The sequence below is a fragment of the Cyrtonyx montezumae genome, unplaced genomic scaffold (assembly GCF_038088225.1).
Source record: "Cyrtonyx montezumae isolate F1298 unplaced genomic scaffold, pur_monq_1.0 scaffold_51, whole genome shotgun sequence".
Lineage (NCBI taxonomy): Eukaryota > Metazoa > Chordata > Aves > Galliformes > Odontophoridae > Cyrtonyx > Cyrtonyx montezumae.
Genome location: NW_027072058.1, coordinates 1,484,444 through 1,509,510, shown reverse-complemented (window position 1 = coordinate 1,509,510; position 25,067 = coordinate 1,484,444). Strand labels below are relative to the sequence as shown.

The following is a 25,067-nucleotide window of genomic DNA, read 5'->3' as shown; positions in this document are numbered from 1 at the left end:
TTACCAGTTACAGATGTGGCTGAAGCACATGGCCCTGCCATGCTTCATCTCTGCCACCCCTGGGGTTTCCTGGTACAAAGCTGCACGGCAGTGCTGGTAGGCAGGCAAGCTTGGCATGGCCATGGCACTTGCAGCTGTGTATTTAACCCAGAATACACCAATTTCTTTAGCTAGGTAGCCAGGAAAGCTCTTCTTCCTGCATTGAAATTGCTGGGTAGAGTCTGCAAGGCCCTCGTGGTTCCCCAGAAAAGGTTTCTTTCAGAAGCCTCGTTTAGCATAGGCAAGTCTTGAGGCTCCCTGGCTGCATGCTAGGTTAGCACTAGGTCTCAAATGCAGCACCACAGCAGCACAGCAGGAAGGGGCTGGGAAAGGGCTCTGCTTCTGCCTTCCCAGTAAGAGAAGTCAGTTTGCAGCTGATTACCTGGAGTCTGGAAGTTGATGCGCCTCATTTCCACAGGGTCCTTGGGGTGGTGAGGGGTGATTTCAGCATTGTTCAGGAGGCATTTTGTCCGTGGCTCTGAATCTTTCCGCTTGCTTTAAAAAAAAAATTAAAAAAGACAAAGCACCTTAGCTTACAGACCTCTCAGCCTTTCCAGCTCCCCCATAAATCAGGGCCAGCTACAGCCATGCTCTGAAGAAGGATGTAAGTTACAGAAAACACATCAGAAAAGGACTGAGGTTTGGAACGTTTTATCATTACAACATTTGATGGGTTTTACAGCAGCTCAGCAGCAAACATGCAAGTGCAGAAGTTCTCCCTTCACGTAGCACAAGTAAAGAGAAGCGACAAGGAGCAGCTGAGGTACTGTGAGCCCACACCACACAGCCCCCCTGCACAGACAAGCCTCCACTCAACTCTGCAGAGCTGTGCAAGTGGAAACGTTCCAATTCTGGCCAAGCCACTTTCAGCCTGCAAGAAGCAGAGCCAACATAATCATTTGGAAAAGTACAGAACCTCCTGGCCATGACCTTGGACACAAAGTACTGCTATTTCTCCATAGGCTTGTTTAGGAGTTCTCATTGCCTTGGTGCAGATGGAAAAGTCAGGGCAGTGATTTTCAACCTTTTTTCATCTACAGAACCCCAAAAATCTGGGTTCAGAACCAGCATAGACACATCCTCTCCCATCACAGCTGTGCCTGCTGAGATCTGTCTCACCTCCTTGCCAGAAGCTGAAGCCCGCTCCGTTGTGCCAGCTGAGCTGCACATGAAAGTGCTTCAAAATCTATTTTGCTTAAAACGCGCTAGGTTAGCTGAGGCAGTTTAAAAGTCTTTGCTGACCTGGCTCATTCTCCTTGAAAAGAATTTGGAAGCAAAGCCCGGCGCTGATCTGAAGAGGTGACAACCTCTGGCAAGGGAACAGTGACAAGCTGCTGGAAGTAGAACTTCTTGAATGAGCAGAGAACATGTACCCGCACCCCAGGGCTTGCAGATATTGTCCTAGCCCCTCTCACAAGATGGCTGTAAAGCTCCTCACCTCTCCTGCTCGGGTTGCACAGATGCCTCCCATAATACGCCTGCAGCAATAATGGTAATTGCTTAGGCAGAGAGGAGCTTGCTCTGTGCACTGTTAGCTGTCTCTTAACGTCATTAATTGCTAGAAGAAGTGGCATGAGCTCTGCTAGCACTGCATGGGGCAGCATTTTGGAATTATACCACTTTGCAGTTTAGGAGTAGTTTATTTTTGCCGCAGTTCTTTAACTGCTGTAAAGTAGTTCATTGGCTAAACTCATCCGTTACCTTCAATGAAAGCTCTCTCAGCCTTGAAAATGGTTTGAAATAGACTCATTCTGCAGCTATAAGCAAACTCCATTAGAAGTCCCTGGCTGATGGGACAAGAATGGCTTTTGCAATGGGGTGAGAATAGCTCAGCTGGTGAGATTCTGTTTCTAGTATGCCAGTGGCTTGGAGAAGCCTGTATGGGACACTCAAACAAAGATAAAACCCACTTTCACCTCTGACTACAACACAAATGCATGTTTCCCTGCTCTATTAACCCACAGTTTTATGAGTCACTGTCACTGCTGCGTAGCTTGAGAAAGGCCATTATATTTAGGAACAGAGAAGCAGAAGAAAGCTGGCATTTCTTTGCCTTTTTGCCTCAATTCAAACATCATCTTTAGTGGGTGCCCTTTAGGAAAGATCTAGCAGTAGAAACAGTACCAACAGAGCCCCATCACCAGAGGCAGTAAAGACTGCCTAACACACAGCCAACCCACAAAGAAAGAACCTCAGTAAATGGCAAATCTGGTGCTCTTACCTGTCTGGCTTGCTGTCCAGGAAAGCAGTGAGTGGAGAAAAGACAAGACAAATGTCCAGATTAGAAAGGAACTGCAGAAGAATTGGGAAACATTTGCTCAGCTCTAACCCTGGTAACACAGGTGGAAGGTGGGACCAGCACTCCCCTGTGTTAATGAACACCAACAAGGAACACCTGAGTCCCTGCCCCCTACAGTACTTCTGTGTTTGGCAGCAGCAGTAAAAGATACTCACATGTGTGTCAGCAAATCAACTGCAGAAGGGTAGAGCAGGGTTAATGGAGCTCTCTCCATAGTGGGTAATGACCCTAGGGACACACCTGTACTGGCCGAGCTGCCATCTTGTCTCTTTTCTTGATTTGTTTTACTTAGCTTCTGCTTCCTTTGCTGCCCTCTTTTACTGCAGTGTGACCTGTCTGCTCTCAAGGGGACCCTACTCCTGTCTGTGTGCTGTGAGCTTCTCAGAAATCCAAGGAAAAGGAGATTTCCAGAGGCTGTTGGCTATTTCAGCATTTCTGCCTTCTCTGGTGCTGGTGGCAGGATTTGCTCTCCAACTAACAACTTTAGGACCAAGGAGGAAACTGCCTTTAGGGGTTATTACTGGAAACATTCAGAACTGTCACAGAACTGGGCAAGAAGCATAACTTACTTTTTGTAGAGCAGAATGGCAATGACAATGCAGATGATGAACACCACAGCCAGGACGGGCCCAATAACCCAGATCAGCCCTTCCTCTCCATCAATGATTGGCTGTGGGTCAGGGTTGTCCAGTTGTATAGGGTCGGAGAAAGGACTAGCAGCAAACGTCTGAAAGACATGAAAGATTGTGGAAAAGAGTAGAGAGAGGGAATGGGGACTTAAAATGATGGGCAAATGTACAGTATTACAGATGAGATTACAGAGAAAGAGGGGAGGAATTAGAACAAAAATTAATGCTTAGAAACAGTCTGGTCTGGTGACTTAAACATAAAATAATTCATTGTAATATGTCAGCTCTGCATGGAGCTGTGCTCTAGAAAAAATAAGAGGCAGGTTAAAACCCACCACAGTCCTAGCTAACGAGCACTGCCCACCACAGCCTTCCCACCCCAGGAAAGATGTGTTCCCATCTTACACAGAAACTACAAAAAAACCAAGTGCACAGAGTAGAAATGGCAGGCCTTGGTTTCAATGAAAACTCTGGGATAGGACAAGAACAGGAGATGTGGGCTCTGGGTCTTCAAAAACTCCATCAGCTCTCAGCAAGACTGCAGTTTTGTTTCATGAGGCAACTGGTGTGATTCCAGGCTGCTGTGAGTGAGCGTGCAGTACCTCGTTCTAAAGCAAAAACTACCACAAGCTGCAGTAATCCGATTGAGAAACGCATTCACAAGCGTGTCAGCCTAATCCTTTAATATCAAATACACAACTAAATATTTATTTTGAAAAATCCCTCTGAAAACCCTTAATTTCAAATAGCTCCCTGCTACAATTCCATAGGGGGATTTAAAAACAACAAAGTATTCGACTGCTTCCTATTGTGCGTGAGGGAGGAGGGCAGGTAAATATTAAAACAGTTATTTTCATAAAGCCAAACACAGCATTGCTGAAATTGGCTGCGGTGCTGAAGTGGTGAAGAGAGCAGAGAGCAGATCTGGTTTTCCATTAAAAAACATACTCCCCTCTGTTTGGTGGGGAGCTTAGCGATAACCAGGACATGTGGCATGCTGCTCTCAAAGCAGGACATCTGGGGTCACTGCTCTAAGGAATACAGGGGCAGTCTGCAAAAGAAATGATGTTTTGTAAAGGGGTTTGACCCAGGGATCCCTGAACTGAAGTGTACTGCTGATAGTTCAGTACCCTCCATTCTGACTTCAACTCTGGAGCCACAAGTGCAGAAAGTCCTGCCTGAACAGACTGACAAAATGCAGATGCAGCACACAAGATGCTTGTGTCAGACTATCTGCATGGAACAGCACACTTGCTGGGTGCAGACACAAGCACAAACAGCTCCAATAGTCCAGAGCTGGACTGGAAGGCTTTTGCAAAGAATAAAACCTCAAGCTCTAACATCTGGTGGAAGAGAGTTACAGAGAATGCCAGGGGGGCAGAAGATTTGCTGGCAGCTCACAACAGAGCTGCCCCTGCAGGTGCTGTCCCCGGTTAATAATGGGGACAGCAGGGCCGTAGGCATCTCAAGAGGGCAAGGCAGCACTTACTGCCTCAGGTTCCTGGAGCACTGCCAGGATGAAGATGACATATCTCTGCCCCGGCTCCAGGGCTCTGTTCTCAAAGTTGTCGTAGTGTTTCATATCACCCAGGACGAAGTGGTTGGGAAGGGAACGAAAACGGGCAGCAATGTAGGGCTTGGGGAAGTCCAGCTGACGGGAGTGACGCAGACTTCGGCGTCGCAGCCTAGCGATGTCCTGAACGAGCTGGAGGAAGCAAAGAGCACTGTGAGAACTGATGCCTTCAGCACCTTCAGGGAACAGGAAGGGGGGAGAGCCAAACCATGGCACTCCGACTAGTCTCATTTTAGGTTCTCAGAACACAGATCACATGCCCCAAACCCACCCTTCCCAGGATCTCTGGTCACCGTAACATCCATTACACTCTTTGCTCTCTCCTTTACAGCTGGCTGCAGTGTCAGCCACACTCACCTCCTCTAGGTCCATCTCTTCAGGGCTGCCCAAGGGGTTCAAGAACTGTCCTCCACGGGACTTCTTCAGAGGCACCACCACAATGTAGTAAGCTCTAAAAGTTGGGAATAATCAGAAGAAATAGGTCTGAATCTCATTCTGGGAGCCACAAGAGAGCACACACAGTGATGGAGGAAAGCTAGGTTTGCCCACTCACTCCTGGTGGCTCCACCCAGTAAGCCCCTTATATTTAATTTGTCACTTGTTATTGTTGTTTCTGGAGTCAGTGACAGCCCCATGTAACATGCTTGCCTTTGCGTTCCTGTGGCAACACTACGGACTCCAGCCATCAAAGCTGATGCCCTGCAACATGAACTCAGTACATCAAGTCTGCAGTTTATTAGAAACCTACTGGACAGCCACAGAGCTCTTCACATCAGGGAGAATCACCACCACGTTGCCATCAGCATCAGGCTTGTGGGTCACTTCTGGCTTCCTAGATAACATGTTAGCAGCAGTCCAGGCAGCTACATTTTGCTGCAGGCCACCCATACTATTGCCACGGTTCATGAGGACGAAGTTGTAGAATGTGTGGGGCTTCAAGTTGGTGATGAGTTTCTTGGTGGTACGGCCATCCACATCAACGTTCAGCCCATTGTACTGGATCTGTGCAGAGAGAAGAGGCAGCAAAGATGTACCATGAGCAAGGCTGATACTGCCTGGAGAACCAGACTCCTTTGCTTTGGTTTGCAGAGGACATGGGCCACTTGACTGTGCCCTGATCCAACTAGAGCTGGAACAAACACAGGCACAGGAGCCACTGAGTGGGGAGCTGTCTGACTCTAGAGCCGTAGTGTCCCCAGGCACAAGGCAGACAGGGGACAGGGCCTTAAAACTTGAAGAGGACTTCTCTGTGAAGAGAACTTTTTATCCGAAAATGGGAAGGCTGTGACAACCTGCCAAGAGAGGCAGAAGTTTTCTAACAGAGGTAGGAGTGCAACCCCACTGGCTGATTTTCAGCATACCTTTACTTAGAGATTAACCATTATTTGCCCAGATCTGAGAAGCAGATCCATAATTTTTGGCTCTTATAATCAGTTCTTCAAATGAACAGACAAGACTCTCAGGAAATTGAGAAGGAACACAGTTCTGACTCTTGCTTTCCACTTGCCTTGTATGGAGTGGGAGAGTTGTAATTCTCCGGAAACTCCCAGCTCAAAAGGACAGATGTCTTTGTCACCATCTTCACCTTGAAGTTTTTGGGTAAAACTGCTGAGAGAAAAGTGAGGAAAAAGGGGAGAAAGAAGAAGAAAAGGCAGCAGAGGAAAGGAAGAGCAAGAAACAGAGGGAAGACAATGTCAGACACTGGCAAAAAGGTGTGCCAGTCAGAGTCTGGTCGCTGCTGCAGGAATGGAAGGGCTTACTCCCTCCTTCACACTTTGCTTAAGTTTTGCCAAGGTCCACTTCCTAATGCTCCCTGTCCCCATGCCTAACCCCGGACAGGGTGAGGGAGGGTGCGTGGCTCTGCCCCTCACCCTGTCCGTGCTCAGTGCACACTATGGGTCTAGGTGGCTGCTGCAGGAACGAGGTGCTGGCTTTCTGAGCATGCTCAGGTGAGGAAACCCAACCCAGGTAACATTTGAGGCTTTCTGATTTTTCTGTTTTCTTTCGGCTGTTTGCAAAAGCTGAAGAAAATGCTCTTCCCACCTGTATAGCGACTGGCCCCATACTTCAGGTGCCAGTGAAAGAAGGGTGTCCGGACTTAACTTAGAAGAAAGTGGTAAAAGAGACTTACCTGGCACAAGGCAGAGAGGAGCTGAGAGACTGAGCGTGAAACCAGAGTGCTCTGCATTTACTCACGAGCCTGGCTGAGCCTGGCTTTACCTCTCCAGCTCTCTGCCTCCTGGCACCAGCCCCGGTTACAAGGAGAGAGAGGGAGGAGAAACCGGTAAGTCCTACCTTGATCCAGCTGGAACGTTCGATACTGGACGGTTGGGCTGTACGGCCCGGGGCCTTTACTGGTGTGAGCACGGATTTTAACATCATAGGCAGTGTTGGGTTTGAGGCCGTTGAGGGTGTACGAGTTCTCTGGGGAGGGGGACAGGTCTTTTTCCAGTGGGTTGCCAGGAGAACCGGCTTCCCGGTAGGCCACGGTGTATTTGACGATGGCTCCATTCCTCTCGGCCAGCACGGGGGGGAGCCAGCCAAACTGGACCGACATGGAAGTGATGTTGCTCGCCTCGAGGATTTGGGGGTAACCCTTGGGGATGTCTTCAGGGGTGGTGAGTTCCTGTACAGCTTCCTCCCCAAAGCCAGCCCGGCTTTTCACAGCCAGCTTGAAAACATATGTGGCGCCTTTGTGGATGCTGGGAGCGGTGTACTTATCCTCCAGGGCTGTGAACTCCAAGGTAGCCAGGGGGTCGACGTCCTTGCGGCCAAACTGGAGCCGGTAGCCCATCACCTGGCCTTCAGCATCCAGCGGAGGCTCCCATTTCACCAGAAGAGTATTCTCCTCTGTCTGGTGCACAGACAGGATGGGCTTCCCTGGGACTGGGAGAGAACAGAGACAGCCTCAGCCACGTGCGGGACAGGGTAGCTGGTGAGGAGATGCAGACGCTCGAGCTGCAGCACAGATCCCTTGAATTGCTGGCAAGTTTTCACCTTGACCTTGTGTACCTCACTAAACCAGGCTGCTGCTACCCACCCACTCTACAGGTGGATGGTCTCTATCAAGTTGAGGAGAGGAGATGCACTGCTCCTGTGATATTCTTACATGGTTCTGGATTTTTGTTCCCTGTCCTCGGGAAGGAAAGGTGAGCCCTGCTTCTCTCTTCTAACCTGACCACTTTACCATAGTTGGGAAGAACGAACTCAGGAGCCCTGCTGTCATCATCACCCAAGCATACTGCATCACAGCACAGGCACAAATGAGTGCAGGAGTCCCCTAAATTCCTGTTCTCTCTTTCTCTCCATTACGCAGCACAACTCATGCAGAAAGAGACTGGAACAGATTGGCTCAGGCTGGGGAGGCCAGAGCAGCTGCAGATGAAGTAATGAAGGATGGGAAAGGAAAGTCTGGGCAGCCCCAGGTACTGAGCAGCAGGCATGAGGCCAGCTGAAGTAAGTCTGGCAGGCATCTGATCACCCAGCTGGGTATAGAGAAGCATACAGAGAGTTGAAACTAAAGCTCAAAGTCTGTGCAAGGCAGAGGGCAGGAAGAGATGCTGCAATTTCTCTCCTCTGGGTGAAGGGAAAAGACATCTGAGTATTGGTGTGTTTTCAGCTAGCTCCCTTCTCACCCTGTCAGATAGTTCCTCCATGTTTGGGGAATACTGCAGGAACTCAGCAGTGCCTCTGCCTAATGAGCCCTGGCTCAGCCCGACAGCAGAGCAAGCCCACTACCACAGTTAAATGATATGTGTAGGCCCAGAGGTTTCTGAAACTGGATGAAATCAGAGCATTAATTCCAGCAGCTCACGCATCATTTACATTCACTCCACTATTAGAGATCTAATTTCCTTCTCCTTGCCTTGGTGCTTCTTTTGATTGAGCAGAAAGAGAGAGAGAATGGAGTATAGGAGTGACCCCGGCCCACTCCGGCAGCACGCGTCTGACTGAGTTGGCAGGCTGGAAAGCTGCAGTGCAGCTAACAAAGCGAGCAGGAGGGAGCTGGCAGGGAAGGATGCTGCATGTGTCAGGGATCCTGGCAGTCATTCCAGGGAAACCATCCTGCTGGGTGTACTGACTGACATGTGAACACAGGGATGAGGCGTCATCTCTGAAACAAATGCTTCATTCACTCTGAACTGCCAACGGATGCCTAGGGAGCAGTGCTGGGAGATCCTCCCTTGGAAATACCGAAGAAACACATGACAGAGAAAAACAATGCCATTACCTTTATGCTTCTGTTTTTATCACAAATGTTACTACAGTCAGCTGAGCTTGAAAATATTACATTTGAACAACAAATATTGTTTCGGAGAAAAGAAAGAAGGAAGCAGGGGGAAGTGCTTTATTTTGCAATTGGTTTGGACAGTAAAGGAGAAAATTGGATGTATTACTGTATTTAAATTCAGCCCATAGCCCTGAATGATAAAGAAAAAGATCTCTCTTCTTGGAAGGTATATTGACTCAACGCTGCAAAGAAGATAAGAATGCTACAAAACCATTTGAAAGATTTTTATTTTTTTTTAATAGCTATTTCAAGTTGGGGAAAATTGAGTTTTGGGTAATAGCTGCTGTGCTGGAGAAAACATCCCTCTGCAACTGATCACCTGCACTACAAATCCTAATAGGGAGACATGGGAGAGGCTGACAAGAGAGTGACAAGACAGGAAGGAAGGGAGGGAGAAAAAAGGTTCCAGAGAGAAAAATGAAGAAGGCAGAGAGCCTCAGGAAGAAGGACATGAGAGGAGAGAAGCAGAGACAGAGTGAGAAGCCACATGGGCAAAGCTGGAAGGGGAAAGAGAAGAGCATAAATGAAGGAAAAATCTTCTGGCAGCCCACTGATACTACAGAGTGTGAGGACAGGAGTTTGGATGATGGCATCCAAACGTACCCTGCTGTTTCTATCCATGTCCGGGAAATCCACCTTGTTCTCCTATGTACCATCTCTTAGCTATGCAGGAGAGGCAAGAGCAAAGAGAAAGGCTGAATTCTCATTTTGTCTGAAGACAGAAAAATAGCATGGGATCAGGGTGGGACAGAGTAAAAGACAACAGCACAGGGGGCAGCAGCTGCTCCTGTTTTGCACATTTCAGGCTCCCAAGCCCTCAGCTGAGGGTCTGAGCTGAGGTTTCCAGGCTAATCACACTGCACTGACCAAATGCCTTTGACCACTGCAGAGGCAGAGAACAACATTCCTCCAGAAACAAGAGATAATGTCAGTTTTGAAGCTGCTAGAAGCACGGTGAAGATAACTGCCCCACAACGAAGAAACAGCAAACAGGGATGAGAGTAGACAATGAAATGAAATGACAAGGGCAGAGAGCCATTACCTGACAGCCCGAGCAAGGGTAAGATGGGGTGAGAGAAGGTAACCACAGTCCAACAACCAGGTGCAGGCACACAAGTCCCACTCTATTACACAAAACTTCTGTCATACTGCATAGCAGAGCTCTGTCTGTGAGAGCACCAACCACAGGAAGGAAGATGATGAGAAGACAGGTGGAACACATACCTCTCCTTTCTGCCTGCAGCACAACTGAGTGGAGGAACAAGGAGTACCCTGGTGACCTTTGTCACTCCTTTCAGGCCCTAGCATCCTAGCCTGACACTGCATCCTCTGCACTGAGGCTGACAGACTTTGCCACAAAGAATAGGGCAAAGGGAGGAATGAATCTGGGTGATATGTGCACAGCAAGCCCAGGCTGCAGAAATATTTGCAAGAAAAGGTCAATACTGTCACTATTCTTCCTCCCTACGTATCACTAGTCCCAGGCAAAGAGGGGAGCTATGTTCACGCATGATACTGAAAGAAGATAAGGCTGGGCAGCATAAGCCTTCACTGTCTCTCTGTTGCTTTTCAACTCTTTGCAAGTAAGCACTGTCTCTCTGTTGCTTTTCAACTCTTTGCAAGTATGGCATTTGTTCTGAGGAGAGTGAGATGAAAGAAGCTACTTTGCTCCAGGATGTTATGAAAGGGGGTGTTGCAAAGGATCAAGAAAAGTCTCACCTGCACCCTTAGTGGTGACCACTTTTGGTTTGCTGCGAGCACCATCTCCCTTCATGGTGTAGGCGGCTACGGTAATGGAATATGCAGTCTCAGGCTGGAGCCCAGCAATGACCATCTCCTGTTTGCAAGATTCCAAAGGAAAATGGTGTAAATACTTATGTACATACACACAGGTAGATCTCTCCTCCTTGCAGGAATCTCGGGTCTTTTCTAACATGCAGGAACATTCACTGAATTAGAAGCCACAAGACACCCAGGGGCAACTAGGCAGATGTGGCAACTGCAGAAGGTTGAGGGCCACGTCCCCCTGGGTGCAGCACACACCCCAGCTGCAAACAGCCCCTCTGTGAACACAGCGTGTTTCTGCAGGCCCAATTCAATGTGTTCCCTTTCAGATCTACTTCTCACACAATCCGTATCTCAACACAAACTGCTTCAGCCATCAAAACACTGTTGCACTCTTCAAAATGTTCCTCTTCACTATGCCATCTCAGAGGAGGTTTCAGTGGTTTCAAGGATATTACATTTTATTCTCCTTTATCCCCTCCCTTCTCTCCTCAGAGATATTTTTATTATGCCTTCATAATATTAAAAGGATTGCTTTAACACAAAGTGCAAGATGTCATTTTTTGCTTGCAAGTTAAGAGCTCTCTGCCAAATTCCCAGTGCCCTCCTTCCTCCCTCCTCTGTCAGCCTCACCACACCTGGCTCCCAAAAGCTTCTGTTAGAAGACAGGCCTCAAGAACAGCCCTTCCCACAAGCACTCAGCTTCTCCAAGGGCTGTGCTGTAACAGAATATCCATGCTAAACCAAACAGGATGGGGGCACTGCAGCAGGGTTTTCTCCAAGGCTCTGAGAAGGAGGGAGATGTGAATTTTGTGCACATTTTGTGGCCTTTCTTTCCCCTCATCCCTACTGTCCCTCAGTGATAATGAAATTAAATCTCAGGGCAGCACTTGGGAAAAAATTGCTGGTGCTGAAAATATTTGTGCTGCCCTCAGAGCTGATCATGAGGAGGAAAATGCAGTACTTCAAAACAGCAGGACTTCAATCAAGTTTGGAAGCCATTAGCTAGGGAGAGAGCTCTGCCTTCTGGGAGTCAAAAAACCTGTCCTGCTTTCACCCTTGCCACTGAGTTTTATTAACATTTTAGGCAAGCAGCGCAGCCCCTCCATCTGCAATGAGCCCCTTGCTTTTGTAGGGAGCTCAGCAATCACTGGGAGATATACATATATTCCTTGTAGCAGTGTATTATCTTGGGATCCCCCTCCTCCAAGGAAATGCTTTCTCCTACTGCTTTGTAGCTGTAAGATCACTGAAACCATTTGGCATTTTAACAGAAGCAGCGAATGCCAAACAGCCAAGATGATTTTATGGTCTACTTGAAAGGCAAAAGGGCCAACAGCAATTGAGGGCTTTGTGTGAACAAGTATCTATGAATCTTGGCCCTTTCAGGGCACAAAGCATTTGCTGATACCTCAGAAGTTACAGGGCTTTGAACAGCCAATGCTTTTCAGTCTATCTTTGTTTTCCAGACACAAGGCTGGGTGGTGGCAGAGCAGCCCATCTTTAGGTGCATCATTAAGGTCCTCCCAACCTCAGTGTCCCACCTGCTTCCCTATGGGGGAGCAGCAGACTGCCTTTCCCTCAGAGCCGAAGGGAAAACCCCACAGTACCACCACATGCTGACACATTACACAATCACACAGGGTTGCAGAGCAGAGCAAACAGGGCAAGGACAATGCATGGGAACACCAACAGCAGGTTTTAAAACAGGCACACTGGCACTGCAAAAACAATCCAACAAAAACAAACCAAACAAAAAAAAGGAAAACACCACAACAGGAAGTGGGAGAAGGGAAGGGACAGAACCAGGATAGGAGGACGTTTTGTTGTTTTTACTTACGTATTCAGCAGTGTCATCTGTTTCCCACTGAGCAGAGAACAAGAGAGGTTTTGCATATGAGAATACAAGAGGGGAAAGAAGGGAAAGACAGAGAGACAACATGAGGAAGAAGTCCCCGAGCAAGCAGCCACACAAGGTCAGAAGTTACCAGGCCACTGTGAAGGAAGAAGTAGAGTGGAAGAAATCAGTAGATTCCTCTGTGGCCTCTGTCTGTCTTAAGAGACTTCCCAGACACAGGAGGATGGATGGTATTTAGCTCAGTGCTGGGAGAGCAGCTCATGCTCTTCCGCAATAGCTGTTTTCTGGGACTGCAAATGAATTGCAGGGAGATAACATCTACCTTTGTCACAGAGACGTTTCTTCACTAATATGCTGCTTGGAACAAGACAAGGTGGCTGGAGCACCCATCCCCTCAAAGCTTCCACAGGAGAAAAAGAGGTCGGAGCAGGTTGTGAGCCTTTACCTGGGCATCAGCCAGCATGATGTCCTTGATCTGGGGCAGCCCCCGGGCCTCTCCGTTCTCCATGCGCACATAGTGGACCTGGTAGCCACGAATCTGGCCATGCTGTCGGTTCTGGACTGGAGAGCGCCAGAACACCTGGATTGCAGTTGAGTTCAGGACCTCCACCTCCACTTTCCGAGGCGGCGCGCTGGGCACTGCGAGGAAGAGATGGAAGGGACAAGAGTCACTTGGGGATTTCTGTCTGGAGCCTGTCACTTCCATTATGGGGCATATGCATGCGGAATCTACAGCCCTGAAAGAAGGGAGAAATCTAACATAGACCTGGGTACCCCGCTGCCTGCCTTTGGCCTTTACTCAGCAAGATGGGGAAAAGATCTGGGGGATCTAATCTGCACCGCTCAGATATGCACTGGGTCCATCTCAGCTCAGCTACTCTTCCTTTCTCCTCAGTTTGCTAAGCCATACAGCTCCAGATCAAGTTCTAAGGGCAAAGCTAGTCCAAGCGGCCAGAAGAGCTCTGGCCATGTTATATGGGATGTTAGAGTGGAGGATGTGGAGGGAGACTTGCCCTTGGAGTTCCCAGTCCTCCGGGGCAGGGCAGGCAGGTCGGTGGTGACAGCAGCTGTGCTGTCTCAGGTCAGGAAACAAAGATGTCTTGGATGAAACATGGGGTCCATTTTTGGAAATAATAAAACTAAAAAAGAACAGTGCCTGAGAACATGATATGCAAGAAAACCGCAACTTCAAAGTAACGCATCCATCCAGGACCAACACTGCGGACAAACTCAGTCCTTTTTCTTTGGGATGGAGGAACAAAGCTTGAGGAGTTTAGATTTGACTAATGTCGCTTATTAGTCTTTATTATTTAAGGGTTTACCTCACTGTCTCAGTTTTCTGCTTTCCCTTCACACATTCACACTTTTCCCTGTTTCATTTCATTGCATAAATAACAGGGAAGCTCCAAGTCTTGTCATCATCTGTGTTTGTGCCAGAAGTCTCAGAAGTGGCCCACTGAACTGGGATGTAAACTGTCATGAACAGCTTCCTGGAACTTTGCTGAAGAGACTCTTCCTTTTTGCCACCACCAGAAAGTCTGAGGAGCACGTAACAAGGAATGCATGGGAAGAAGTCCTAATATTTTAAAGTAATTTCTGGCAGCGGTCTCCTTTTCTCTGGGTCCAGTTCCTTTCTGCTCACTTGGAGCATCAGTCAGGGACAGTGTGCGGGGGCTTCCCGGGGGGAGAGGGAGACTGCACCTCGAGCCCTCGGGGCGGGAGCTGTGCCCTGCTCTCACACAGCAGCCACGAGAAGGGACTGGACACGTGGGCCAGGACAAAGCCAGAAAAAGCGCAATTACCGTCTTCATCCGTCCGGACGATAACCGGCGAGCTCTCCGGGCCCGGCCCCACCTCCGTATGAGCCACGACAGTGATGCGATACTCTGTCCACTTCTCCAGGGACTCCAGCAGGATCTGACTGGTGGTTGGGGGGATATCATTCACCTCCTTAAGCTCCGTGTCCTCAGAGTCCAGCGCTCGATAGTAGACGCTGTAGCCGGCCAGGACGCCATTTTGGCTTTCGGCCGGAGGCGGCCGCCAACTTACCAGAATGGCGGTGGATCTGGTGCTGACGCACTTTATGTCTTGAGGGGGGGCAGACGGTTCTATGAGGGGGGAAAATTCAGGAGGGAAAGGGAAGAAGGGGGAAAAAAACAAAAGATGGGAAAGATAAAAAAGAAAAAAAAAAGAAAATGACAACAAAAAAATCTAAAATAAAACGTACAAAAATCTGGTTTAGGAAGATAAAATTAAAAAAGAAGAGAGCTTTTTGTTGTTGTCTTTTTTTTTTTTAAATGAAAAGAAAAAAAAAAGCCAACAGAAATGAAATGGGGCATCAAAAGCAAAATGTGATGAAAAGACTGAAAGAGGAACGGGTTAGCCACGAGGGTCCTGCTGCTTAGGGCTCTGCCACCAAGTCTATAGGGTCTCACCCTATACAAGAGCCTTGTATAAAATCCTGCCCTGGCTGCTGAAGCACTTGTTGGCAAAGTGCAGTCTCTGGGATCTCAAATTTCCTTGAAGGCATCTGTGAAAAGTAACTAAGAATAGCAAATCTTTGGCCAGGAGGCTTAAATTTAAGAGACTGTACATCCAGATATAAGTTATTAGTTGTGCACAGACCGAAGGAGAAAGAACAGAGCGGTGATGGTCAGGTGCCAAGCAAAGAGCCTACAGTGCTGGGAGTGAAGGCAAGTGCTCAGACAGGAGAGCTTTAGAAAACAGTCCCACAAAGGAGCTTGTCCAGGTACACAGGTACCAGTGGGATTTTCAGACTGTGAGGAGGATGGGTTTGTGTGAGGGAGGCACGATGTGCTGTGGGCCTGGTGCTTGCTGGACTGAAAAGGTCTGGTATTTCTGCACCCCAGCAGTAACCTGGTCACTATGGGCCATCTTAGACCAGACTTCTTCGCAATCAGTCAGCCCAGGTCAGCGGAATGATCAATTCTGACGGTAAATTTGCAACTCTCACCTCACTCAGTCAATCCGCAATAGCTTTCAACTCTCTGCAGATCCTGACAGAAATTAGGGTGTCCTTATGAGCCCCAAAGCATCATGTGAAAGCAGCAGGGGAGTAGATAAATGCTGTGTTCTTTTTCATTTCCCTTTTTCAATCAACAGAAAGCTCTTTCACTGAGAAATTATTTTTTCAACTCCCATCCCTGAGTCACCAGCAGATGTTTGGGCCCAGCTTGCTTTAAGGACTTGGATAAACCAGGTCCCACTTTTCCCACTTTGTGCTGTGAAAGCTGCGCGCTTTTGCCTCTACAAAACAGAAGTAAGAGCTTTGTAAAAATGGTAGAGATAGTTCCTTCCACTGCAGCTCCGAGCACCTTGTCCAGTAGGACATCTTGAGTGCTCTTCTACTTCCACACTTTATTACTACACTTTGGCAGCGTCTAAGTGGAGTGAATGAAGCCCTTATCCTCAGAAACAGTGGGTTTTGGGGTGGCAGTCCCCAGAGATGGCTAGCCACGCAACGTAACACACAACATGTGAAACAAACAAAACCCAAAGTAACAAACTTGAAAATAAAATGAAAATCAAGCCAATAATTTAAAACATACAAACAAAAAAAAAACATCAGAAAGGAAATCGTAATAATAAAATAATACTGACACAAAAGTGACTCCTTCCAGAACATTCCCAGTCTGTTTACCTACCTTCCATGTTTCAACTGCTAACTTATAAGACTTTCTTACGAGAGAACAAGAGAAACTGAGCTACAAGGTCAGACCAAGCTCCTGGTGGGTTTCTGCACATGACTGGCTTTAAGATGCCACCCTGCCCCACTGCTGGCTGCCTGGCTGCGTTATGCTCCCCCTGCCAGCAGAATCCTGATGATGTGGGTCTCCAATCTATTCTCTTTTGGTAAGCTACCTGTACAGGGGGCAGAGAGCAGGCTGGCAGATTCCCAGCGATGGTTCTCTTTCCTCCTATGGCTCTCTCTGCTCTGATGGATGCAGCACCAACATCTCCAGAATGGAGGTGTGCTTCTCTTTCCCACACCCCAGAAACAACTCAGGTCCTTTAAGGGTATGGAGGAGAAAGACTCAACACTCTTCCAGTGCTGTTTCTCCTTTTTATTCCCCACTGGGGGCTGGTGCTTTAAAAGCCACCTCGCCTTCTTAGCAGTCCAGCCAAAGCCATCAACAGCCAAGAAACCCACTGCAGAGAGGGTCTGACCTGACCTACCCTTTCCATCCTGAAACTCATTATGAAAGTCCCAGTAAGCAGAGCTGGAGCTCCAGCTGGTACTTGGGCTCACTGTTTGCACTGCAGCTGCTGCGCGTGGCCACGCTCGCTCACTCACCCTCTGTGCTCCAGCATGGGGACCTACTGGGAGGCCCAGAAGGGAGGCCTCCTTTTGGGGTCGTTTGCTCTTATTCTGGTCAAGAAGGCAGAGTGGTGGGTGGGTGAAGGGGGAGAAGGCCCAGATCCCACCTGGACCTCCTCCCTGTCACTCTCATTGACTACAGCACCTGGATGAAAACAGCCACCAAGTGCTGGCTGCCCATACTGGAGACGCATCTGGGGAGTTCGTGGCACTGAGAGTTTCCTTCACAATCCAGACCAACCTGTGTGACCCTGGACATGTGTGCATGGGGACAGAATTGGTAAGGTGGGAGCTGTATGCAGGAGGGAAGGTACTGCAGCTCAGACCAGAGTGCCCCATCTGCAACAAACCCCTTCCTTGGAAGGGTGCTGCAGCCCAGGCAGGTATCAGCTCTGTCTGTTGGTTTGTTTTTACCATGCAGACAGCACTTTGGGAACCCCTCCCCACCCTCCCCTGGGCCCCAGGACAAAGGGCAGTGTGTGCAGATCCACACACGTGTGCGAGCCTGCGGCGACAGGGTGGACTGTATTTGTGAATCTGCTTGAGACCAGCCAGTACTCACCTGCACTGCATCTTTTACATGCTTTAAAGTTGACTGTCCAAGCCACAAGAATGACCCTTACTGACCTTGTACAACACAATGTTTTTTAACCCTTTAGGTACCATAGACTTTGTATACTTTTTTTTTTTCCCCACTTCATATACTGTGAGGAAGGGGGGAAGGGAAGGAGAGCAGAGCTAATGGGTAGGGGAAACATCCTTTCTTAGGAAGGAACAGAGGGTAAGAAATCCTCATTGTTCCTCTACACCTACACATGCAGCGTCACAGCACCCACCCTGCCACCCCTGTCTGATGACACGTGCTTTGCACACTGAAATTTGTGAGTATGAGCCCTGGACGTTCAGGTAGGTAGAAAGGGCAAAACTGCTTCCTCCAATGATGAGATTCTGTCATTTTGTACAATCTATGTCTCTGGTACTTGAAGAGTTAAAACCCGTCTACTTCAAGAAGAAAAATATACTTTACCTTTAGTTTAATGGATTTTACTTTGGTTATGATGCTCAGGAGGAGCCACCCTGACAGGGAGGTGGAGGGTGTTGTGCAGAAAGGTGTGCATTGCAGGGAGGGCTGCGGCATGCAAGCACATGCTTGCCAGCAGAGCTAGGACAGGAAGAGCACCGAAAGCATCAGCAGGCTGCAGGAGGATGAGAGAGGCTTTGCTGCTGCAGAGACAAGATGCCATCATGGTGTGAAACCGCCCAGCAAGAGACAGACAGAGCAGGGAGCTGGTTTCAGTGGGCCAAGAGAGCATGCAGGCAGGCAGGCAGACAGAGGAAGAGAGAAGAGAGAGAAGAGCCATGGAGCAGGCCAAGGAGGAGCTGAACAGAAAAGGAGCTGCAGAGGGAAGACACAAAAGCCTGTCTCGAGCCAGACGGTCCGTGAGCCGAAGGATGTCGCCTGGACCAGGGAGAATTGACTCGTTCCTCCAACAGCCAGCCAGGAAAAAATGTTCCATCGTGTTACAGGACACTGACAGCTCCCAGCTGATGTTCTTAAGAGCGCTAAATTAATGAAACTATCCCTCTGAAAGCTGAGCTACAGAGAAATAAAGCAGGCCTCACTCTGTGCAGGTGCCAGGTTAGCAAAAGACCCAAAGCCTTCCCCTTTCCCAGACTCCCTTCTCTTCACCCTTTAGGGAAAAATACTCAGTGTTGCTAAGTCCTACTGACATTGGCACACCCAGCCCTCCTTCCAGCCAGGAAGCACAAACCCAAGACTCTCATTTCTTCCCATCCCAATGGATCTCAAGGAGGGAAACCCCTTGTAAAACAGAAGCAGAGTGTGGGTAAGGTTGACAATCATTTTTCAGGTACCTTCTGTACATTTTGCCCCACCCCACAGCAATGGCCCATTTGGCAGTACCATTCTGGGATCAGAACCAGCGAATCTGCAGCCAAGTCAGGAAAGGACTTTCTTTGGATATATACAGAGCATATGGGAAAAAATAATAACAATAAAAAAGAAAAACCAAAAAAGGGAAAAAAGGGGGAAAACGTTTGAAGGAAATAAGAAAACAAAATATGTTTGAACGGACTGAGAAAGCCCCATAAGGAATTCTGTCTGTGCAGAAACAGACTCCCCTTCCTCACACTCCTGGGAGGAGGGAAGGGGAAGGAGACAGACAGGGAAAAGAGACAGTACGGAGTGACATCCACAACAGGGAGCCAGGGCGGGCGCCCACCAGCAGCACGCTGCTCCCCTTGTTAAGGGCTGAGGGATGGGAGCAGACACTCTCTCCTCACACTGGTGACCAGAGTCATTTCTGAGTTAGTTCTGCTCCCGGCTATTCCAAACTGCAGCGGAGTGATTTAGTAGAGATGAGAGGAGACAGAAAACACAAAGAACAGCTGCCACAGCCACTCATGCAGTGAAAAAACACCTCATTTAAAAGCAAAGATCTGTGAAAAGCCCAGGTTGAAATATTGCCATCCAGGGTTATTGTCCCCAGGGCAACAGCGAAGGGAGACAATCCATTAAACTAAAACCAGCACATTTTGGTTGCATACACTCTATCCTGGTGTCATTAATATCCCTCACAGCCTCCGCATGACTCCTCTCGACCCTCTGCTGGAGCCCAGCCGGGCCCATTCCCTGCCTGTTGGGACAGCAGGCCTTCCTCCCAGCAGCTACAGGGCCGCTCGCAGAGAACAGCATGAAGACTGCTTGCCCAGAGGTTGGTAAAAAATTGGACTTGTGATTCATCGCCTTCCTTCCTTCTCTTCCTCCTGAGTCCCTCACCGTCTCCCTGCTCCATTGCTTGTGCCCCCCTTCCAGACAGCAGCTGCTGGGTTGTCGCTGGTGGGCAGCCAAGCTGCTGCCTGATGGTGGGCTGCCATCCTCCCTGAGCATGCTCAGCACCAGGGCCAGCTCAGCCCATCCACGAGATCGTTGCTGCCCTCCACCCATCGCACGGATGCTGCTAACTCACTTCACACTGCCCGCCCTGCAGAGCATGCCCCAGCCCCGCGTTCCGGTCGCGTCTCAGCCCTCTGTGTCTAAAGGGAGAAAGCATCGGGTCCCAGAGACGCCCACCGCCCGCCTTGGGAACCCCGGGTGGGTGGAAAGCCGCTGCACCGCGAACATCCCCCCACAGCTCCATACCCCTGCGCCCACCATCTCTGGCTCCCTGACTGTCTTCCCCTCAGAGAAGGGTGTGAAAAGGAGAGACACCTACTAGACTGCAAGGTGCGCTCTCTGACCTCCGGGGTGAAGGCCCCCAGGCCCAGAGCCGAGCGGGCAGCCAGCCGGAAGACATACTCAGTGTTGGGCTTCAGGCCTTCCACGGTGAAGGAGGTCGTTGGCTCAAAGTTCCGCGGCACCTGAGATGGGTGAGGGGGGAAGAAAAAAATAAAAACAAACAAAAAAGAGCAGAGGCGAGCCCTGCCCAGACACCTGCCCTACTCCCCTGTCAGCCGCCTCAGGGAACGGAGGATGCTCCTCAGGGCCCCAACCCATAGTGCTGCGCCTCTCCAGACTCACCTCTCTGCCGTGCTCTCCTTCCTTAAAGAGGAGCTCATACTTCACTATGATCTCCTGTCGAGGAGGGCTCCATGACAACACGATGCTTGTTTCTGTCTTGGCTTCTGCTCGGAAGTTCATCGGCTGCCCAGGAACTGGCACAGAGAAAGACAGCCCATGGGGCAGGAAGGGGCAGAGGAGGCGAGATAAGAGACAGGAGGAACCACGTTAACTTGGCTAACTGGAATAATCCACCCTGTTCTCTTCAAAGCCTGGGTGCAAAGAGCACGTCAGCAGCAAAATGGCACCCCCATTCAGCTCTGAGAAGGCAGTTTCTGGGGTGCTTTAAAAAGTTAAGCTTCACTATTCCCTGGACAGCAAATCTTTTCACATGTATTAACAACATTTATAAAGTGGAAACTTTAAGATATCTCACTGGATGGTTCTCCCCTGCATAACTAGATTCTCCCCTGCATAACTAGATTCTCCCCTGCATAAATGGATTCTCCCCTGCGTAACTGCTTGCCTTTCCCAGTTAAACAATGTCCTTTCTGAGCAAAGACAGAACAACAACCATGCGCCAGCCCCTTGGGCTCCAGCTGCTGGACCAAATCTCTTCCTAGAAAGTTATTTCTATTGTAAAGAAAAAAGATGCTCTGGTGACACAGTGGTCACAGCTGGATAATACGATAAGCTAACACCTCTCCCTCCTTCAGCCCGGTGCCTCCAAGGTCAGTGATGCAGGTACTCACCTCCCTGCTGCGTCTTAACCTGGATGGGGTCAGAAAGAGGCCCGTCTCCCACGGAGGTGAAGGCCAGGACCCGAACGGTGTAGGTTTCATCCTCGAGGAGGCTGCCCACTGTGGTGAGGAGGCTGTCATCCACATTGTGCTTCTGCCAGTTGCTGACGGGCTGGTCAGGCTCCATAGTGTAATACACACGATAGCCACGGATCTGCCCATTGGGCTCCACCGGTTCCTCCCACTGGATAATCATAGTGGTGCTGCTCAGCATTCGTCCCTGCACGTTACGGGGGGCACTGGCAGGAGCTTGTTCCCCAGTGCGAGTGACCACTGACTCACTGGGAGGCCCCTGCCCAATGCTGTTGACTGCAGAGACCCAGATCTCATACTCAGAGTTGGGGCTGAGCCCCCCAATGCTGTAGCGTGTGGTGGTGATGTCCTCTTTGATCTGATATGGTCCATCCTGGCTTTTAGACTTGTATTCAATGACATAATAGGACACGGGGTCTGGATTTCCAGAGTCCCAGGTGATGGTGATACTCGTGGCTGTCGTCTCTGTCACCACTGGTGTCCCAGGAGCCTTGGGCAGCGCTGAGAATCAGGAAGAACAGACATTTAAAAACAACACAAAAAATGGTGCCTAATTGGGCTGGTTAGGGCTGCAGGAGCCAGAGGCACAGCACCAATCACAGCGTGGCAGCTCAGGGAAGTGCTGCTGAAATATTATGAACCTAGTTATACACTCTATTATCCTTCTTAAACTGCTCCATCAAAAGGGAAGTGCTCAGCTAAACATCTGGAATCATTAGTGCAGACTTCAGCTGAACATCCTTCAGCTCACATGGCAGTAAGGAAAAGCAAGAGCTCCTTCAGAGCACGCAATCGGATCCTCTGAAGCACTGGCTGCCCAGCTCTGGCACTGCTGAATTTCTCCACGTCTAGCATGCAGGTAGCGGGACAGTGGGGACTGTAACATCCAGAACTAGAAAGCTATCCATACGTGCAGTACTTCATATCAATCCACAAATGTGTTAATTAACGAACGTCTGTCTGCCCTGCCTCTCAACCAAAACGCTAATTTGCTGGAGACTGTATGCTAAATGTGGGAAACCTTTACCAGCAAGTTTGATGTGTTTTCCTCACTGCTTCAGACCCCTTCCATTCACATCTTCTCTAAACTTGAAGTTCTACAGATTTAACTTCTCAATTCATCTTCTGACTGGCAAATATTGCAGATGCTTACACACAGGAGCGAAAGGGGAAGGGCACCAAAATGAAACAACAAAGGGCAGCATGTACCAGCACGGCACGATTCCGCACTGAGGACAGCTAGAAGCAGACGCAGTGTATCGGCCTTTTAAACTAATAGCATAAGAGGGAAGAAAGAGAAGGTGGAAAATACTCAGGAGAATAAGGAGCACTTCAGCCCAGCCACAAGCACCCTTTAGCTAGCATGTGAGCTCATTTCCTGTGCAAAAGCACAGGACGACTGCCATGGCAAGACCCACCGGTCCCTACTCACCTCTACGGTGAGCCCTTCCTTAGCCAGATGCGCTGACACAATCAGGATGGTTTCTTGTTAGCCTTCCTGTTCTCCAAGTTACTTCTCTTCCTCCCCCCCTCCTCTCCACTTCCTTTCCCACCCCACCACCCCCAGATCCCTCTCAAGCAATGCCATCACTCAGAGCAGACACCAGCTCACACAAGAGCTCTACACTCACCCAACCACGGGGGCATCCCGCTTGGGTTTAAATACTCCCCTGCTGAGGACAGAATAGATTGAAGATTGCACCCGTGCTCCTCCTGGGAATTGCTAGCTGGAAGCTGGGGTCACGTCCCCTCTTGCTGAGGTGACAACAGCCACTAAGATGCTGGATTTAGGCTCCAGACCAAGGGCATGCATGCCAGAGAGCCTCAGGGCCTCGGCTGCACCTCTAACCTTGGAAAGGGATGGCATGCAGACTTCAAGCCATCCAAGGCTCCTTGCAAACTGCCCAGCCAGCCCCATACCCAGGAAAGAAATAAGCATGCAGGGGTTTAAATCACTTATGGTTCCAAAGCAAGGAAAGATTTCAAGCCAGCAGCAACTCATTCACTGGGGATTGGTGCGTGGGATCCCTAAAGATGCATGCACAGATCCCAGCACGTGGCACATGTGGTGCACCAGATCCTGCTCATGCTCACATACACGTACTTACAGGCTTGTACCAAAACAGACTTACATACATGCAGCCAGGCCCCTGCATGCCCATCCAGCCGCTTTGCTCTGACTCACATGCACACACATTCATGCACAACCACCTTTTTTTCATGCGTGATCATGTCCCACATCCCCCACGAGCAGATCAGTCATGGGCTCACCTCATGCCGGCACACGGGGACATGAGCAGGCACAGCTCCTCGCACATCGGAACGCAGTCCCGTGGTGACACACGCACTCATGCAGTGGCGAAGGCTCACAAGCACAACCACAGACCTGCAAATGCTCACATGCACAAACACGGTGCGAGCCCACGCTGGCTTTGCACACATGCTCACTCACACTCCTGCACGACCGTGCACACAACACGTGCCTTGCACATGGACACACCAATGCAGCTCACTCATCGTGTTCGCGCTCCTGCAGACATGCACAGGTGGGGACCCACGCACTCGCTCACGCAGGCGTGCTCACACTCCCTTACATTTCACCGTGATCTGAGCAACGGCTTCTATGACTCCCAGACTGGACATGGCCACACACGTGTAGTTGGCAGAGTCCTTGACATCCGTGAGCTCCAGGACATTGCGGCCCACGGGCATGTCATCTTCGGGCGTCAGGTCCTCCGCTCCCTGCATCCACTTGACGTAGGGCATGGGCGACCCCACTGCCACGCAGGTGATGTTGACGTTGCCCCCAGGCATGATTTCATGGCTGACAGGGAGGATGGAGAAGCGAGGGGCCACGCGCCGAACTGCGGACGAGACGCACAGAGGTAACAAAAAAACAAAACGGAACGAAACCAAAACCAAAGTCAAAACAAAAAACAAAAAGAAAGAAAGAAAGGAAGAAAGAAAGAAAGGAAGAAAAGAAAAAAGAAGGGAAGGGAGAAAAAGAAAAAAGAGCAAAAGATAATTTAAATATAGATGGTGTTTGTCATTATTTATTTTCTTCCTTCATAAAAAAACAAAAACAGAAATCAAACAAACTAAAAAATCAAAAACCAAAAACCAATAAAATTAAACTTCAAATAAATGTTTACTTCACAAACAATATATAGAATATAGACATAAAAGCGGTATTTCATAGCAACAGGGTTCCATTGATCAAGATTAGACCCATCACAGCACAGATAAATACACAAAAATTTATTAGCAATTTCTCATCTTTACAGGCAAAGAGCTGGCATGGCGAGCCTCGAAAATCTCCTCCGCTGGGGGCCCCCAGCTCCCCGCTCCCCCCAGCTGCGGGGTCGGCTCAGCCCCATTGCAGGACCCCGCTCCTCCGCCACCACGGCCCGAGGACGTCCCCAGCCCATGGGGTGGTGGCGGAGAGGGCGGGCGCGGAGGTGGGAACTTCTCAACATCTCGCCTTGTTTGAAAGGCTCGGTCGTGTGGTGAGCCATGGGATCCAACAGAGAGAGACGTGGCACAGCCCCAAACGGGGAGAAAGTTTAGCTGGTGGTTGAGTGTGAGAGCCGTCCCCCTGGGGAGAGAACGAGCGTGGAAAAGATGAGAAACTCTAATGAAATTTTTGTGGTTTTCGGGTATAGAAACCCTAACAAAGCCTCTTTAAGATCTGACACGGTTCCATTGATAGATGCAGCTCTCAGAGTCACAAACATCATGCAAAATAGGAAAAAAAGAGACAGAGAAAAAGAGAGAGAAAGAGAGAGAGAAAAAGAGGAAAATGCAGAGAAATCGAATTTATGGGCGTTAGCAAATGCCCACGTGGATACAGAATAGGAAGAGAGCGACAGAGGAGAAGACGAGGAGAACAGGAGGGGAGGGA

The 25,067-nt window shown here is 49.4% G+C and overlaps 1 protein-coding gene across 2 annotated transcripts in view; it reads right to left on the bottom strand.

Annotated features, from left to right (window-relative positions):
• Positions 1 to 25,067, bottom strand: part of PTPRS (protein tyrosine phosphatase receptor type S) — a 119,936-nt gene that overhangs the window by 19,897 nt on the left and 74,972 nt on the right. Inside the window, exons 8-23 of one of the 2 annotated variants that reach the window (XM_065748640.1) lie at positions 23,761 to 24,030; positions 21,086 to 21,667; positions 20,355 to 20,488; positions 20,050 to 20,194; positions 14,277 to 14,582; positions 12,920 to 13,113; positions 12,457 to 12,483; positions 10,551 to 10,668; positions 6,836 to 7,426; positions 6,048 to 6,145; positions 5,289 to 5,542; positions 4,898 to 4,991; positions 4,457 to 4,672; positions 2,908 to 3,065; positions 2,261 to 2,272; positions 422 to 534 (exon numbers count right to left, since the gene is read on the bottom strand). In XM_065748640.1, the coding sequence (XP_065604712.1) occupies positions 422 to 534; positions 2,261 to 2,272; positions 2,908 to 3,065; positions 4,457 to 4,672; positions 4,898 to 4,991; positions 5,289 to 5,542; positions 6,048 to 6,145; positions 6,836 to 7,426; positions 10,551 to 10,668; positions 12,457 to 12,483; positions 12,920 to 13,113; positions 14,277 to 14,582; positions 20,050 to 20,194; positions 20,355 to 20,488; positions 21,086 to 21,667; positions 23,761 to 24,030 (3,312 nt within the window). The remainder of the gene's footprint in view (positions 1 to 421; positions 535 to 2,260; positions 2,273 to 2,907; positions 3,066 to 4,456; positions 4,673 to 4,897; positions 4,992 to 5,288; positions 5,543 to 6,047; positions 6,146 to 6,835; positions 7,427 to 10,550; positions 10,669 to 12,456; positions 12,484 to 12,919; positions 13,114 to 14,276; positions 14,583 to 20,049; positions 20,195 to 20,354; positions 20,489 to 21,085; positions 21,668 to 23,760; positions 24,031 to 25,067) is intronic. The other variant, XM_065748641.1, reaches the window with a different exon arrangement.